At 37.0% G+C, this 16,236-nt stretch overlaps 1 protein-coding gene across 9 annotated transcripts in view; it reads left to right on the top strand.

The window, feature by feature from the left end:
* PEX5L (peroxisomal biogenesis factor 5-like) overlaps positions 1-16,236 on the top strand; it is a 408,894-nt gene that overhangs the window by 98,121 nt on the left and 294,537 nt on the right. For 2 of the 9 annotated variants that reach the window (XM_006884035.1, XM_006884033.1), the window contains exons 1-2: positions 9,683-9,775; positions 11,240-11,311. The exons of 2 other annotated variants lie outside the window; for them this stretch is intronic. In XM_006884035.1, coding sequence (XP_006884097.1) covers positions 9,683-9,775; positions 11,240-11,311 — 165 coding nt within the window. Of the gene's footprint in view, positions 1-8,706; positions 8,919-9,682; positions 9,776-11,239; positions 11,312-16,236 lie in introns of those variants that run through there. 5 more of the 9 variants (XM_006884041.1, XM_006884037.1, XM_006884039.1 and 2 more) reach the window with 5 other exon arrangements.

Below are 16,236 nucleotides of genomic sequence, written 5' to 3'. Positions count from 1 at the left end.
TATATAAACATTCCAAAGAAAAATAGTCTAATAGAATGCAGAAATTACCATTAATAACATTAATCTCACACACAAGTAACATTTTGCTGAAGATAATGAAATTACATTTGTGGCAACTCATTGTCAGGGAATTACCATAAGTCCAGGTTATATTCAGAAGTGCACATAGAATTAGTGATACTAGTTCTGGAGACAGGTGGAAAATCATTGAATTCCAAATTTTCTTGTTAAGTAGGGTATCATTTTGGTTTTTCTTTGAATATGGTTTTGTTAGAGAGAGAGGAAGGATTGAGTAGAATTTATTTATGCCCTCAAAGCAGCATAGAACATTTTTTAATCTGGCACAACTGAAGCTTTGATTTTATTTTTTTCTTTAACTTTCTCTCAATATACCGCTCACTTACTATTCCTTAAAGAATGTAACTTCTCTGCGAAGCACCAGCTATCCTACCCCTGCCTTGAGGTTTGCCTTTCTGTAGCTTGAACCACAAGTGCATATTTATAATATTTATACTGTCAGGAGTAAAGCTGAACTTGTTTGCTACAGCTAACATTGGTGATCAAAGAGTATAAAATTAAGGATATGGTGATTAATATCAACTGGCACTGCCTATCATATCATAGATTTGTCTCAAAAAGTTTCTTTGTTTGATCACTTACTTCTGACTTGGAACTCTAAAATCCCCAGCCCTTTGATCAGAAATACTTTCCTCTACTTCTTGTGATAGGTCCTATTGGTAGCACTTTATGCTAGAAATGTTTTTCACCAAATTGCTTTCCAAAAAAAGCAATGTTTTGTTATAAGGAAGTGAATTCTGAACTTTGAATGCTTTTATCTTGGAATCCTGTTGTGACAATGAATTTGCATTTTTTACTTTTTAAAATGTAAATGAAATAAGATAAACCTTGGAACAAATGTGTAGCAATGTAATAAAATATATTCTGCTTCAAAAATATATGACAGTGGTTTAACAGATATAGTGTAAATGTAACAATACATTTATAATAATAAAAGATAAGGGATTGTCTTAGTTCTGTAGTACAGCTACACAGAAATGGTGAGTTCTGGTGGGAGAGTCCGTAGGGAGTTGCGCTGCTAACCCAAATAACCAGCCACTCTGGAAGTTCAGTTGCAGGTCCATAGGAGAAAAATGGGTAATCCCCTCTGTAGGGTAATGTATGAGTAAATTACTGTTTAATAGCAATGAGTGATATACAAAAATACTACAAGTAAAACATTTTCCCCACAAGTTAGGGAGTTAGGAGTTCAAATCCAGGTTATTAGCTCTGGGGAAAGGCTTTCTATCTCTTTTTGTGCTAGAGGAAGGTCCTTGTCTCTTCTAAGCTCCAGTTTCTGGACAATTTTACATGGTTTGATATCTATCTTACCCCATCTCAGTTCTGCTTTCTTATTTAATTTACTTTCTATTTCCAAAGAGGAGAGTTATGGTGCTCTAGTCCATAGCAAGCTGTCCTGCTAAGTCCAAGACCTCAGGTCTCCTGCACTTGAAATACATAGTGGCTCCACAAGAGAAAGATGGGCAGTTTCCCATTATATGTTGTTGGATATCCAATGCAAGGTCACTTTGAAGTTAGTTCTGACTTGCTGGCAATGAGAAAGAGAAAGCAAATAAATGATGCATTTTTCTTGTTAGAATTAGACTTCAATTCCAGAAAACTAACTATCTGCATATATACAAATGGCTTAAAACATGCTTTGAAATTCTGCAAAATGTTCCATGTCCTTGTATTTATTTTCTCTCTCAGCAATTTGTCTTGAGGAATTAATTTGATGGCTATGTGTTATGTTGGCACATGCATGAATTCAAATGGAAAAAGTGTCCCCTGTGGCTGTTTTGCTCTACCTTGATCATAGCTAGGGGGAGGCAGAATATAATATACAACAGTGAATATCTTTTAAAAAGGAATAAGATAGCTCTTTCTAAACACTGGACTCATCTACAAATGACTCTCTATAACAATGCCTAACTGTTTTTCTTTGGAAAGTTAGTTTTCCCAATATATAAGCAAAATAAAGATATGAAATTGTGTTTTGAATTGATGGTTGTTGTGTACTGTAAAGTCAGAACCGACCCATAGATGACCATGCAGCAGGTGTTCAGAGACAGCAAACCACACGGGAGGAGATTGTCCTTCCTTCTCCCACAGAGCAGCTGGTAGATTTGAATCATGTGCCTTTGGGATTGCAGCACAGTTTCTTACCACTAGGACACTAGGGTGTTACTTTTTTTTTTTAATAATTTTTTTTTAACAGAGGTTTTGGATTTCCATTCATTCATTGTCGCAACTTTCTCCCTTCCCACCCCTTCCCACCAGCTCGCTTCCCCCTCCAAAGAGAGAAAAAAGAAAAAAGAAAAAAAATTCCTTCATTAGTATACAATTCCCACGTCCCTTCCCCCCACCTCCCACCCTGAGTACACTTCTCTATGCAACTTTTTATTTAAAAGAATGTTCAGACAGTAAATTTGTTGAAGGAAAAAGCTATAATATCAAATAAGGAGTGAATAGCACAATATCACTAAAGAAAAGGAAGTCCCAGAGAATGTACAAGGACTGTAAACAATAGTCCATTATATGTAGTTCAGTGTTTTCGAATCAACTACAGCTCATTGCAACCTTGTGAACAAAGGACCTGAACCCTGCCCTATCCTGTGCCATCCTTACCTTCTCTGAGTCCATTGTTACAGTCACTGTGTTGATCCATCTCCTTGAGGATCTTCCTCTCTTTCACTGACCCTACACCTTTCCAAGTATGATGTCCTTTTTCAAGCACCAGCCCTTTCTAACAACCTACCATCTAACTAACCATCTTCTAACTACCATACTCTAACCCACCATCCTAAGACAAAGCTTCACCATCCTTGCCGTATGAAGCACCCTGCTTATACTTTCCCCAAGACGTACTTGTTTGTCATTTTAGTAGTCCATGGGATAATAAGTACTCTTCCCCAACACCACAATTCAAAGGTATTGATTCATACACATCTTTAAACTTCTAGCAATACCAAATACTAATCTTAAGTGAGCACATAGGCAGACAGACAAAATGAACAGATATGGGCAAAGGAAAGTGATTACACCCATGATTATTCATAGATCAGAGAGATGATAGTCCAACATAAATATCTGTGTAAGTCACACGCATATACATGTGTTATAGGACAACTGTGAAATAAACTTACATGAACTCCATAGTTATAACCATACACCTTGATACTGGGTCAGCATCTCAGTACATAATCTCAGGGGACATCAAGTCACTGAGCCTGGGCCTTAGGGCTGTAGTCTCATGGGACATCAAGGTCAACCAGTATTATATAGTCGACAGGGACAATGTTCTGTACTCTATACCTTGGTGAGTAGTGACTTTAGACTTAAAAGCTATGAACAACTATATATGGGACAGCCATTGGCATTTCCTTGTTTGGAGCAAAGAGTAATGAAGAAAATCAAATACTCATGGAAATAATTAATCCATAGTATCGCTGAACTTCACCATCTTTATCCTCTAAAATCCTCAAACCTGAAAAACTAGGTGGTACGCTGTTACCACTGCTACCTGCTCTGCAAGGAATCAGAATAGCAAGTCCTAACTAGAGTGGGAAATAAATATAAAACAAAACTCAAAATAAAATAAAAAATTTACTGTTCTTGTGGTCTGTTGCAACCTCTGAGATTATAGTCCTTAGCCAAGCTTTGTGCCTGGATTTGATACAACTATCAACCAAGCAACTGACAAATCTATAAGGAGAACAGTACCAGAGAAATATTCAGCACCCAGAACACTCAGCCATACAGGAGCACAAAGGGCAGCATTTATCCGAGGATGATACTCAGAAGGTAAGAGGGAGAGGTTGTTGTTGTTGTGTATGATTGAGCTGGAACTGGCCCATAGGAACCAACCCTCCAGTGAGTTTTCAGAGACAGCAAATCACACGAGAGGAGATTGTCTATCCATCTCCTGTGGAGCAGCTGCTGGAGGCAAGAGGATGAAAACAGAAACAATAGATAGTGGAAAGAGTAGTGATACAACATAGGAATTACATTCATAATCCTAGAACAATATATGTAGGAATGGTTAAATGGAATACAAATCTGCTCTGAAATCTTTAACTCAAATCTTAAGTATAATAATTTTTTAAGAGGGCCTGTCCAGGCTTACATCCTGAATAATGAGTGCTCTCACACTCTTCTTCTGAGCCACTTAGAAGGAACTAATTCTTCCCCCTTATTTCCTGCTTTCTTTTTCCATTGTTCTTTGGCTCCTATAAAAATGGCTTGTGTAGCTATGCTGACACTGAGGATCTTTTTAAAAAGGAGGAGCAGAGAACCAAAATTTTGTCAAAGAATTGAGAAGCTTAATATTGTAAGGCAGAGCCAAGAGGAAAGGGGGCATATTAAATGCAATAAACAAAACATTCACTTCACCATCCTACCACTCTTGCCACAAGGGTCATAAGCATTAACTGTAGCATGAATCTTTATGTTAAAATAAAAAAAAAGAAAAGCAGAACCTTTTATTCTTCCAGAAACATAATGAAGGATATAACTTTGCCCTTTACTGCAAAGTAGACTTTAAAGGCCCCCTCACTATGACAATTTTATGAGTGTTTAAAACAATATTTATTTATTTTCCTTATTGTATAAGAATTTTTTCACTTAAAAAATTTTTACTGTGATTTAAGTGAAAGTTTACAAAGCAAATTGGTTTAAAGAAATTCATTCTTATTCAAAAATTATTCCTAATATAAGAAAACCACAGATAATACATAATATATAACTTTTTCTCCCATATAAAAATGTTTTATTTAGTATAGTTCCTTTAAAATTTTCTCTGTTAATATACATATACATAATTTAAAAATTTTAAAAAGAAACACACAGTTTTTCTCCAAACATTTTCTGCCCTTCCTTTCATTCTTTGTGAGTTATTTCCCTCCCACTCTGTAGTCTACTTCACATTTTTCTCTAGTCCTGTCTCCTTCAACTGTAAAAAGTGCTTGGTAACTTGAAACAAAGGCAACCAAGACACACTGTGTTGGAGTCAATTCCAACTCATAGTAACTTACAGGGCAAAGGAAAAACGCCCAAATTAAAACAGACTGTGTCTTGTTTCTTTTGCAGAGTGGCTGGCAGGCTCGGACCATCATGTTTTTTATTCACAGTCTAACACATAACACGCTTTGCCATACGGGTTCTTACAAGGACAGAGGGGAGGGGAGAACAGTAACTTTCCAGACATCCTTTTTCCATCTTCTTTGTCTTCCCACTAACCTTCTTGTTTTCCCCTTTCCTTTCCAGTTAAGTTTTCCTGAAAGTAAGCGTGTCTTGTCTTGATGTCTTCACTCTCTTGCCTCTGATATGTTCATTAATTTGTGATACCCTGGCTTCTAGCTTCACTGCTTTGTCTGTCCGGAGAGTAATTGATGACTTCCAAAAAGCCAACTACAATGAAAAGTTGCATTTCATATACTTGCGTACTTACGTAGTCATCAGCATATGAGAAGTCTCATGTACATTAGACACGTTCTCAGGTGCTACCAATCTTTGGGAAAAGATACCATGCTGAGAAAATAGAGTCAGCAAAAAAAATAGCTCCCCGCTAGCTAGGTTGATACAGTGACTGCAACGATGGACTGAAAAATGGCAAAGATCATGAAGATGGCACAGGACAGGGCTTCATAGGGTCACTTGAGTCATTGTTGACTGGACCCTTTGGGACCTAACAACAACAGTAACACTCTTCCCCTTCCTGAATACTCCTGGATCTCCTCCTACCTTTCTGACTATTCCTACAGAGGACTTTTCATTGGTTTCTTTTCTTTCACCTATTCCTTAAATGTAACTGTTACCTAGGACTTTGGCCCCACTGTCCGTTTCTTCATTATTTGCCTATTCTTCTTCAATGAGCTCGTTCATTTTTGAAATTTCTGTTATCTCCAGCAGTTTTCACTTAACAACCTGCCTTTATCTCTCCTCCTAGACATAGACTGTATATCCCAATTACTTTACTAGATCTTTTCACTTGGATGTATTTTACAGAGACAAGCAATTGTGTTTTGCTGATTCAGCAATACAAGGTTGAGTGCATTCCTCTGCTTCCCCATTCTCCTTCTTAATGATGCTTTATTCAATGGCAACATTATTTAGCAGCTGAAATAATATAAATAATAGAATAGTATTTTTAAAATTCTTAATAAAAACTTGACCATGAAATATCTTTGCATTTATTTGCACTTATTTTTACATCTCTAGGTAATTATATATTGCATCTAATTAATCCCATTAGCTCTAAGGAAGGGCGTCTAGAGAATTTGGCAGTTAGGGAGTCCATTGATGATTGTCAATAAAGAAATTGTTGTTGTTGTTCTTTATTGTGGGGTTGGAACCAACACATAGCTGATCCTCCAGGCAGGTTTTCAGAAGCCATTATCTCACAGGAGGACATTGCCCATCTTTCTCCCACAGAGCTCCCTCAATAAAGCAATCACAGTTAATTATAACCTGATTGCAATTGACTTAGAAGTGAGCAGAAAGTGGTCTAGACCACTTTTTTCAAGTTCTGCAATGAAGCGATAAGAGAATTTAGGTGGTCCCCATTCGAGCTTTTCTAATTCCTTCACTCACTACCCCCTTCCCACCAAACTCTGTTATTCTAGGATTTCCTCCCCTACCCACCCTCTGCCTTCCTACCCCTTCTACTTTCCATTTTAGACTTTTATACACATCTTAGTAGTTATCCTTCTGTTTTTACAGTAATGGTCTTTTGCTATTTTTACAGTGATGATCGTATGCAGTATTTGTCCTTATGAGACTGAGTTCATTCACTCAGCATAATGCTCTCTAGACTCTTCCATGTTGTATGTTGTTGTTGAGTACCATCGAGTTGGAACTGATCCATGGCAGACCCTCTCGTGGGTTCTCAGTGGCATTTTTATCACATGGAGGAGATTTCCTATCCTCCTGCGGAGCAGCTGTGTGCCTTTTTTACAATGCAGTTTCTTACTACTAGGCCACTAAAGCTCCCTTATATAATATTTTACAAAATCGTTGTTTGTTCCTTAGGGCTGCATAGAACACAATGTATATGTGTGATTGTTTGAAACACAGTATGAATGTAGGAATGTGTGAAACACGATATACATAAGTGACACACAATGTGTATGAATTTTGTGTGCAATCCAATATAAAATAAAAAATGAAGTTGGCAAAAAAGAGAAATTAGGTTAATGTCTATAGGGGAAAGAAGATATGAGGAAATCATCTTTTAGGACAGGAGAAAAGTTAAGAATTTTGCATTTTAAGAGAAATAAGATGATGGAGATAAAGATATTAGGAGTAGGGAAATAAGAGAATAAAATTGAACACTGCGAACCAAGATTCTTCTTATAGCTTTGCTATATGTTCTGCACGTGGCATTTGCTTTACTAAAAGTACACCTACTCTATATAATTCATAAATAGCAAAAAGTTTCTAATCTTTGCCTTTTATATTTATTTTGACATGCATAATTAGGAAAAATTGATATTGAAGCTAATTTGTGCAATTAGATAAATCCAATGTTCTTTTTCCTTTTCAAAATTTCTGTAATATGTTCCATTCCTCATAAATGAGATGCTGTTGTTGTGTTCTGTTGAGTTGGAACTGACCCATAGTTAACCCTCCAGCAGGTTTTCAGAGGCAGTTTATTCGCTGGAAGGAGACTGCCCATCTTCCTCTGGCAAAGCAGCTGGTGGATTCAAACTACGTGCCTCTGAGATGGCAGCATGAGTCCTTTCCACTAGCCCACCACAGCTCCCTGGAATATGAAGAGTTGCTCTGATTCAATCCATATACTAATACCTTTCAATTAAAACTTTTCATTTTTAAAAAACTTTTATTCTGAAATGAACATAAATAGCTTCATTTTTCAGTTTTCTGTACTATTAATTTGTATGGTTTGGATTTTGTTTACCTGCAAACTTTTCCTGTATTCTACATCTGTGGCTATAAAGTTCTGTCTTAATGTACTGTTTCCAAGTTCACTAGTTTCTTCAATTCCACTGTATGTTTCTGCTCTACTTTTGTTGGCGAGAGAATAAGTGATAAAGGGTAGAGAGGTTCCAGGAGCAACGGTGGAATGTCTGCAGACAGAAAAGGTTATCAGTTCAGGTTCCATGTCCTTAAGAAAACTACAGAGGATAAATCTTATTTAATGGTTTTAAAGGCTATCAGCACTAACAAAGTTTATTTCACCCGACACAGAAATCCCAAGTGGTGGGAAGGCCTTAAATAGATTACTGTTCCCAAGGCTTGCTAGGGAGCGCTCAATAGTGTAGGGAAGATGGGGGGGGCACTGCTGTGGGGGTTTCAGGGACTGAACACCTGTATTATGAGCTGAGTCAGGGAATGAAGACTATTTTCTTTCCCTTCCCTCTCTTCTTTCACCTTAAAGCCCTCATCCTTTAGCCCCATGTTTCCAATGCTCCCTTCCCAGAGGTGCCCAGGGGAAGGAGGCACCACGTCTGCCCGAAGCTGGCAGCGCGCTGAAGTGGGACCGCAAGGCTCTAACTTCCTGCCTCAGTTGGAAAGCTCCGCGTGAGCGTCCTGGCCTGGGAGAAGGGAGGAGCACAGGAAGTGACTCCTCCCACAGAAGCCCTGCCCCTCCCGCTTGGACAGTGCAGAGGTAGCTGGCTTTCTGCTTATAGTTCAGTGCTTTGACTCATGTGAAAGGCAGAAGCTAGGGAGTTGCTTTTTTTTTTTTTTGTGCATGGCAAAAGTGCAAAGAGAGAAGACAGGGATCCCCGGCAGGGAGGAGGGAGGAGAGCTGAAGATCCCTGCCCGGGCTGGCTGATCTAGCAGTCAAAGTGGGAAGCTGAGTGCTTGAAAGAGGATTATGCTCGCACTAGAAATAAGCAGTAAGTGAGTGAATGCCATTATGGCTTAGAAAAGGATTAACCCCCCTGGGGTTATGGGGTGAACTAGGAAATATTGCTTAATACTAAGGTAAAGCTGTAAAACTGCTGGTTCCATATAACGCTGTGCTTTGGAAACAAGGGACATAAATACAGAATTAGGGTTCTAAATGCCTCCCCCTACTCTTGGAAAATGCCAACTTTTACTTGCAGTAGTAGGGGACATGCTCTCCTTCCCTGACCTATAGCCTCTTTCTCCGAAAATGTACTGCTAAATCTGATAAGGAGTTGGCATTAAATCGGAGAAATGAAATTTGGTATCAGCAGAAACTGAAATCTTCAATTGTGTTCTGTGAATGCTGGCATTGTTTTATCTATTACTGATTGTCCCAAAAGCCAGAGTGGGAGGTTAAGAAGAAAGAAAAATAAGAGCTTTTACAACAAAGAGGCTGAATAGTCCATATTCATGGAATGAACTACCCTAATGTATTCAATAAGTAATAATATTTTTTTTAAAAAATAGCTTCAAACTAGAAGAGTTGTTGAGCATAGAAGTGCTTAGATTAAAATTACTTAGGAAAAAACGAAGTTTAATTTCAATGACTTTCTAGCCCCGAATTTCTGCTTTTACAAAGTCAAGACAGTGATTCAGGGAAACTTCAATTATTGTTGTACATTATAAATATTGTTGCTGAGCAAGATCTGTGGTTTCCTGGTCAGCAAGTTCTGGCAATGAAGCCACTGCTGCTGGTGCAAAGAATTCTGGGATGTCTGACAGTGAGATGGATGGAAGGACTCACATTCCATCTCTACTTAATGTCCTTTTGTCCAGCAATCCAGTCATGCAAATGAGCTACTTGGTACGTATACAGATCAATAATAGAAAGGCATTTCAAAGCGTTTGCATTAGATGGTCCCTGGACAATACCTTATGGCAACCAATGGACTAAAAGGATATGGAATCAAAGTAGTAGGAAGGAAGTAGACTTGATTGGAACCAATCAGATTCATTTTGTTTTCCATTAATCTGAAATGGAGCCTCAAATGAGGATAAGAATAATAAGAGGGAGAAAAACTGTGGCCATCTGTTCTGTTCTAAGTGGTTAAATTCATTAATATATGAATGAGAAGTCAGGTTTTATTTATGTATCCTAATACTTGGAAGATTCAGAAGTCTCTTTATTACAGTAAAACATAAAAATAGAAGCTCTCTATGTGTGTAATCTAAAGGAGAAGAAAGAAAAAATATTGTGCTGCAAGATTATATCATATTAGCTGAAGAACGTACTTCTTCCCTGAAAAATTAGGAGTTTGATATGACAATTAATGCACAAGAATTTTTAAGTTCTGATTAATATAGTTAATACTTAAAAGCAAGGATTCTTTTTTAAAAAAAAAAATAGTAACCTTCGACACAGGTAACTAGGGATTTTTCTTTTCCATTTGTTACTGGTCCTCTACAAAGAGTCGTTGGTCTCTGAGGTTATTAAAAAAAACAGCATGGCCGACTAGTATTCCCAGCAGCCATTGCACTGGGGGGGGGAAGTGCATATACGCATATATTTATTTATTCATTCAGACATAATGTCTTCTGCTGTAGCACAAAAGTACAATGGTTGTCATGACCTATGTCCTTTTCTAACTCCCACATTTATAATACAGATTTTGCTATCAGGAAAATAGGTGGGAAATGGTCATGGAGGAAAAGAAAAAGGCAAAATGCCAAAAATGCATTTCAGAAGATTGTAATCTTCCAACTTTCAGAACTTCCTAATTTTGAGCATTATTTTTTCTTCTAAAATGTCATTACTAAGTTGTTTTTTTGATACTAATTTTTATGGGACTTGCAAGAAAATTTAGTAAATATGAAGGTTGTTTAAGTAAGTTGTTTAATTCATCTCTTATTTTAAGGGTGTTTATGATATTAAAATAAAAACTTACAATAGTTTTAATCATAAGTATGATATAAGTGCTAAATTAATTCTCAGTCTTTAAGGAAGTTGTGCTGGTGGGATTCTTCAAGGAATTGCTTATATATCTCAAAGTTTTTCTGAAACTAAAGAATTAAAAAGAGAAACATCAGAGTATTCAGGCATGATTTAGATGGGAAAAGCTAATTAGAAATCATGAATGAATAACTGTAAGCCAGCTGTTTAGTAGTATTAACTTTGGCTGGCATACACGAGAGACTGACATAAAGCATGATCCATTGTGACTTGTGAACAAGACTAAGGAAAGACTTTTATCTTTTAAGAGTATTAAGTGGGAATTAAGATTATTAATGGAAGAAACTAAATGATCATTTAAAATTATTCTTTCACAAGAAAAGTAAAGAAAAAGGATATGGAAAACTAAGCAGTGATGAAGACCTCGAAATAATTGTTGATCAAAAGGAGGTAAGTGATTACTTACATACCTTTTCTGCTGTTCACTGTAGATATTTGACCACTCCAGCCCTCTGAGTGTCCATCCCTCCCCTTGGCAGCTGCTGCATTAGCCTGTCTGAATGAGAGAGATTTGAGAACAGCTAAGCCTCCCCTTTCCACTCTTCCGATCCACTGATTTCTGCATGATGTAAACATATATTTTGTATCTAAGCATGATATAAAATAAAACTCAAACTACATAAGAAAATTTTCAGAAAAGTCAGTGTACCATGTATAAAGTGGATCAAAACAACAATAATAGTTTGGCTAGAAAATTATGAAATAAGTATCTAAAATATAGCAAGAAAATGTATTATTTCATATTTGAAGAGCACTACAACCACAAACACCATTAGTGTATCTTAGTACCATTTGGGAGAATGGAGAAAGGGAGAGAGGCTTTAAAAAAATGGAATCATTTAAAACATATCTTTTTGTTTTCCCAACTTAATTGCTCAGATGGTTTTACATAAGTTTAGTGATTATTTTTAAAACAACAACAACAAAATAGAAGGCGTTAATTTAACAGTTTTCAGTGCTGTTTGTAATTTGAAAATTGTCCAGCTTGGCTTTCTGATGTGTCCATAAGGTGAAATAAAACTGTTTAATGGCCCATACAGTGGCAAACCAGGTGACGGGAGGTATTCAGCCCACATGACTGATTTGGCATTAGCCCCTGATGTCTTCATTAATTGGAGGCAAGATAACTGCACATTCATGTACTGTACAAGTGACACTGCATCTGAGGGTGGACCTAAGGGTGACGAAAGCTCAGGTGAAGGGAGAAAAAGAATTCAAGAGGGCTTGTACAGATGAAGAGGTCACAAAGAAAGCTTTCAGGAATTAGGGAGAGGAAACTGAATGTGGACTATTTCCTAACCATGTAGCTTGATTGCACCACGGTGATTTCATTAAAGGAGCCACAGTATCTATTTCTAATAGAAAACAAATGACCATCAGAAGGTAGTAACCTGAAATAGTTGGCTTGGAAACTTGCTTGTTAGGCCTGGAATAATTGAGGAAAACAGTCTTCTTGAGAAAATTAGCCAAACAAAGGCATCTCCACAAGCGGGACTGAGTGATATTAGGAGGTCCGCTCAAGCCGGAGTGCCCTTGCCTCATCATCTCTCTGCTGCGCGTGAATGAAACAGGGTGGAGGGGACGCATGGACACAGTCCTGTATTTAAGCAACTTAGTGCCAGATTGTCAGTTGAATTAATAAGGTAAGTGGGATTGGAGCTCAAGGCCTCTGCTAGTCCATTAATGATAATTTTAATTATGCCAGATTAATTACTTGAGGTGTGTGAGTCGCCTCCTTCCACTGGGCCTGTTGGTAGAGTGAAATTCTGATTAAAGCGCTAGACCTACCTGATGAATTAACTAATGAAGCATGATTGAAGATATTATGAGAACATTCATCTATATACATGTCTTTATGAGATGAAATGAAAAACTTGTTATCTTTTTCATTTTATTTCCTCACCAAGTAGAAGGTTTTTTTCTTTATTTACCTGTCGTAAAACATGCCCTCCCTTTTTTTTTTTCCTAAAGCATTTTATTGTAACTAAACTTTATGTTAAAAAAAAGTATAAAATTTTACAGAGTTCTTTGGAATAGAAAGCCTGGGGGGAGGGGGCGGGATTATTGTGTTTTTGGTTTTTGGGTGTATGTTTTCCCCTTTAGCTGTTGAGGAATCTTTAAGGAAGAGAATTAATTGTCATAATTGTCATGCTTCTTCAGACAATAGCATACTTACCTGAATCTTCTAAGAATCATTGTTTATCGCTGTAATTGTCAGGTTTCTCTCGCTTTGCATCGGTTTGTACCAGTTGGCAGATCCCCATGTTTGCTGAGTCATTCATGTCAAAACATGTTTCAATGATGAGTAATTATGAATATGAGTTGGCTTTGGTGTTTGCTGTTGGCAGGAAGAATAAACCTTCCTTTTTGAGAGCTTTATTTGGTGTTGACACTATGAGCAAATCCTAGGTTGAAACAATGACAATGTTGATACCTCAAAAAAAAATAGTTGGAAAACATTGTAATTAGTCTTTATAATGCTTTAGAAATTATTCCTAAATTTAAGATATAAAATCTAAGAGAGAGTGTGTATGTATGTATGTATGTATGTGTGTAAAACATTTGTTTTCCAGATTTAGTATGTACATGATATAATGTAAGTAGTTTCAAGTTCTATGAGACTATATGCTTCTTTGAAAAGAATCTTTATATTCCATTTTTTCCTGTTTCTCTTTAGAAGCAGTAGCAATTTATTAGTCAATCTTCATATGATTGCAAAGAGTTTTTCAGTAAGTGATACCTAATATATATATAGAGAGAGAGAGAGAAAGAGAGAGAGAGAGAGAGAGGGGGGTAAAACAATTGAAGTGCTGTGTTGGGCAAAAGTCTACTAACCCGATTAAATCTGTCACTCAGCAGCCGTCGGTGCACAAGTGCTGTGCAAGCTCTATGCCGCTTCGTCAGTCACATGACTTGCAGGTCTTGTAGTTGTACTGAAAGCCGACAGTCTTTCTTATATAAGCACATTAATAACAGAAGCAGCACAGTTCGTGGATTTTATATCCCTCTGGCTTCCCTCATTCAAGGAGTTGAGAAGTAATTTTGTGTGCGTGTTATTTCAGTAGGAAAAAAGTAATTTTGAAAGTGTGTAAGGTTTTAACCTTGAAAGGCAATATTATGCTTTTCTCTTTGTGAAATATTATTGGAAATATTATTTGGAATACATTTTAAAACATTTGAGAGAATCCTTAAATTAGTAATATTATCCTAAAGTAATACTCATTTCCATCTAGTTGACTTTCAACTCCATACCACCCTCATGGGAGAGAGTAGAACTTTTCCAGAGAGTCTCCAAGCTGTAAATCTTTATAGATGACTGGTAGGTTTGAATCATTTACATTTTGGTTTTCAGCCAAGCACTTGACATTGCAACTCTATGGTTCCTTTTCCTCAAGTAATTGATTCCTGCAGTTGTTATGAGCTGTTGGTTGAGTCATCTGCAACTTACAGAGACACTATGAACAATAGATCTGAACGATGCCTTGTAATTTGTATATATTCATACACACAGAGTTACTTCATATAAGATGAAAATGACACATCCGCATGGGAGTCCACATTTTCTACTGGAAATCTCTAGGGACTTGAAACTTAAAAATTTGGGAAGTTAATCAAAAGGAATAGATAAAAATATCTCTGAACTTCAGACACTCTGAATTCTATATTTAACTTTCTAAAATTATCATTAAAAGATAATTTTAAAATGCATACTTTGTATCACCTTTATGATTTATGAGAATACTTCCAATTTGATTTGGCCAGGACTGGAGGAATCTTGTTCAGGAATAGGTTTCCTGTCCACATGAATGTCCTTTTTTGCAGTTACTGAGCTTTCAAGGGTAGGAGTTGGAGTGGAGAGATAGTCAGTTACCTTGAATAAGAGATTGAAAACATTAGCCACATTGTATACTTTTATTTTAAATTGCAGTTTTTAATTAAAAGTCAACCTAATTCAAAACTTTGCTGTCCTGGACCTTAATAGCTTTTGCCTACACTGCTAACTCAAAGGCATATGTGGCTTCAGTCCATCAGCTGCTCCATGCGATTTCCTGCCTCCAAAATCCCACTAACAGGTCGGCTATGAGTCCGTTCTGACTCAACAGTGCATAACAACGATGACATTTTCAAGTTCCATGTTCAAATTTTGTAAATAAAGTAGTAAAAAATTTTGAAAAAAGAAAGTAACAAAGGCTGTTACAAAGTTATAATTAAAATAAGACAGATTTTCTAAAAAATGTTATGTGCTTTAAAGAGGGTCACACTTAGAGAACTCAAACATTAAAAAATGAGATAAGCAGTATGTCATGGATTTACTTGGCTCTCAGACTCAAAGCTATAACATGGATTCTGAGTGGCTTCTGCATTTTCTTCATTACTCTAAGAAAGGGAAATGACCAGTTATGAGAAAACAGGGTGAGCATATGAATTGGAGTTGTGGTTCTCAAACTTGTGCTACTTCTGAATTCCCTAGAGGGAAGATAGCAGAGATGTTTGGACCCTACACCTAGACCTAATCTGTATTGTAATCAAGATTGTTAGGCCACACATTTTCCATTCTAAGACCTCACGTGCTGCCAGTCTGAAACCACACTTTGAAAATACCCAGAAAATAGTTACTGCAGTTCTGAAGAGGGGAAAAGAACCTCAACTTTATATGTAACATGTGATAAATTTTCCATTCTTGAACTAGGAATTTCTAAACAATTGAAAAAACTGAACTTTGAAGCATCTAATACTATAATGGTGAAAATACTACCAAACCCACAACAATGTACAAATCAAATAAAAAAAAACTCATCACTGTCAAGTCTGAACCACCTCACAGCTGACCCTCCAGCAGGTTTCCTGAAGTATAAGTTGCACAGAAGGAGATTTCCCATATTTCCCCTACAGAACTGCTGGTTCTGACAGCCGGGGGGCAGAGGGGATGGTTTTTGGGGGAGCAGCATAACCCACATTCTACTTGGTGGCCATGTGATCTGACCTTGCCTGAGCTCACATACGCTGTTTAAAAGATACTTTTCTGAAGGCCCATCCAGTCCAGGAAGCCTCACCTCAGTGGCACTTGACCTCCTCCATTACTTCTTTTCCAAGGAGGAAACGCTGTCCTTTCCTTTGGAATGTAAATTTCTAATAAATTTCTCTCTACTTTATATCTTAAAAAAAAAAAAAGATAAAATTCTCTGTTCTTTCCACCTCATGAAATTTTCCTGAGATGAAGTATATGACAGTTATTTATAAGCTGTAAATCATTATATTATTTTAATTAACTACAGATCTGGTGGCTTAGTGGTAAGACAGTGAACTGACAACCC

The sequence above is a fragment of the Elephantulus edwardii genome, unplaced genomic scaffold (assembly GCF_000299155.1).
Source record: "Elephantulus edwardii isolate Elephantulus edwardi_28Jun2011 unplaced genomic scaffold, EleEdw1.0 scaffold00031, whole genome shotgun sequence".
Lineage (NCBI taxonomy): Eukaryota > Metazoa > Chordata > Mammalia > Macroscelidea > Macroscelididae > Elephantulus > Elephantulus edwardii.
This window is presented reverse-complemented; position numbering and strand designations above follow the sequence as displayed.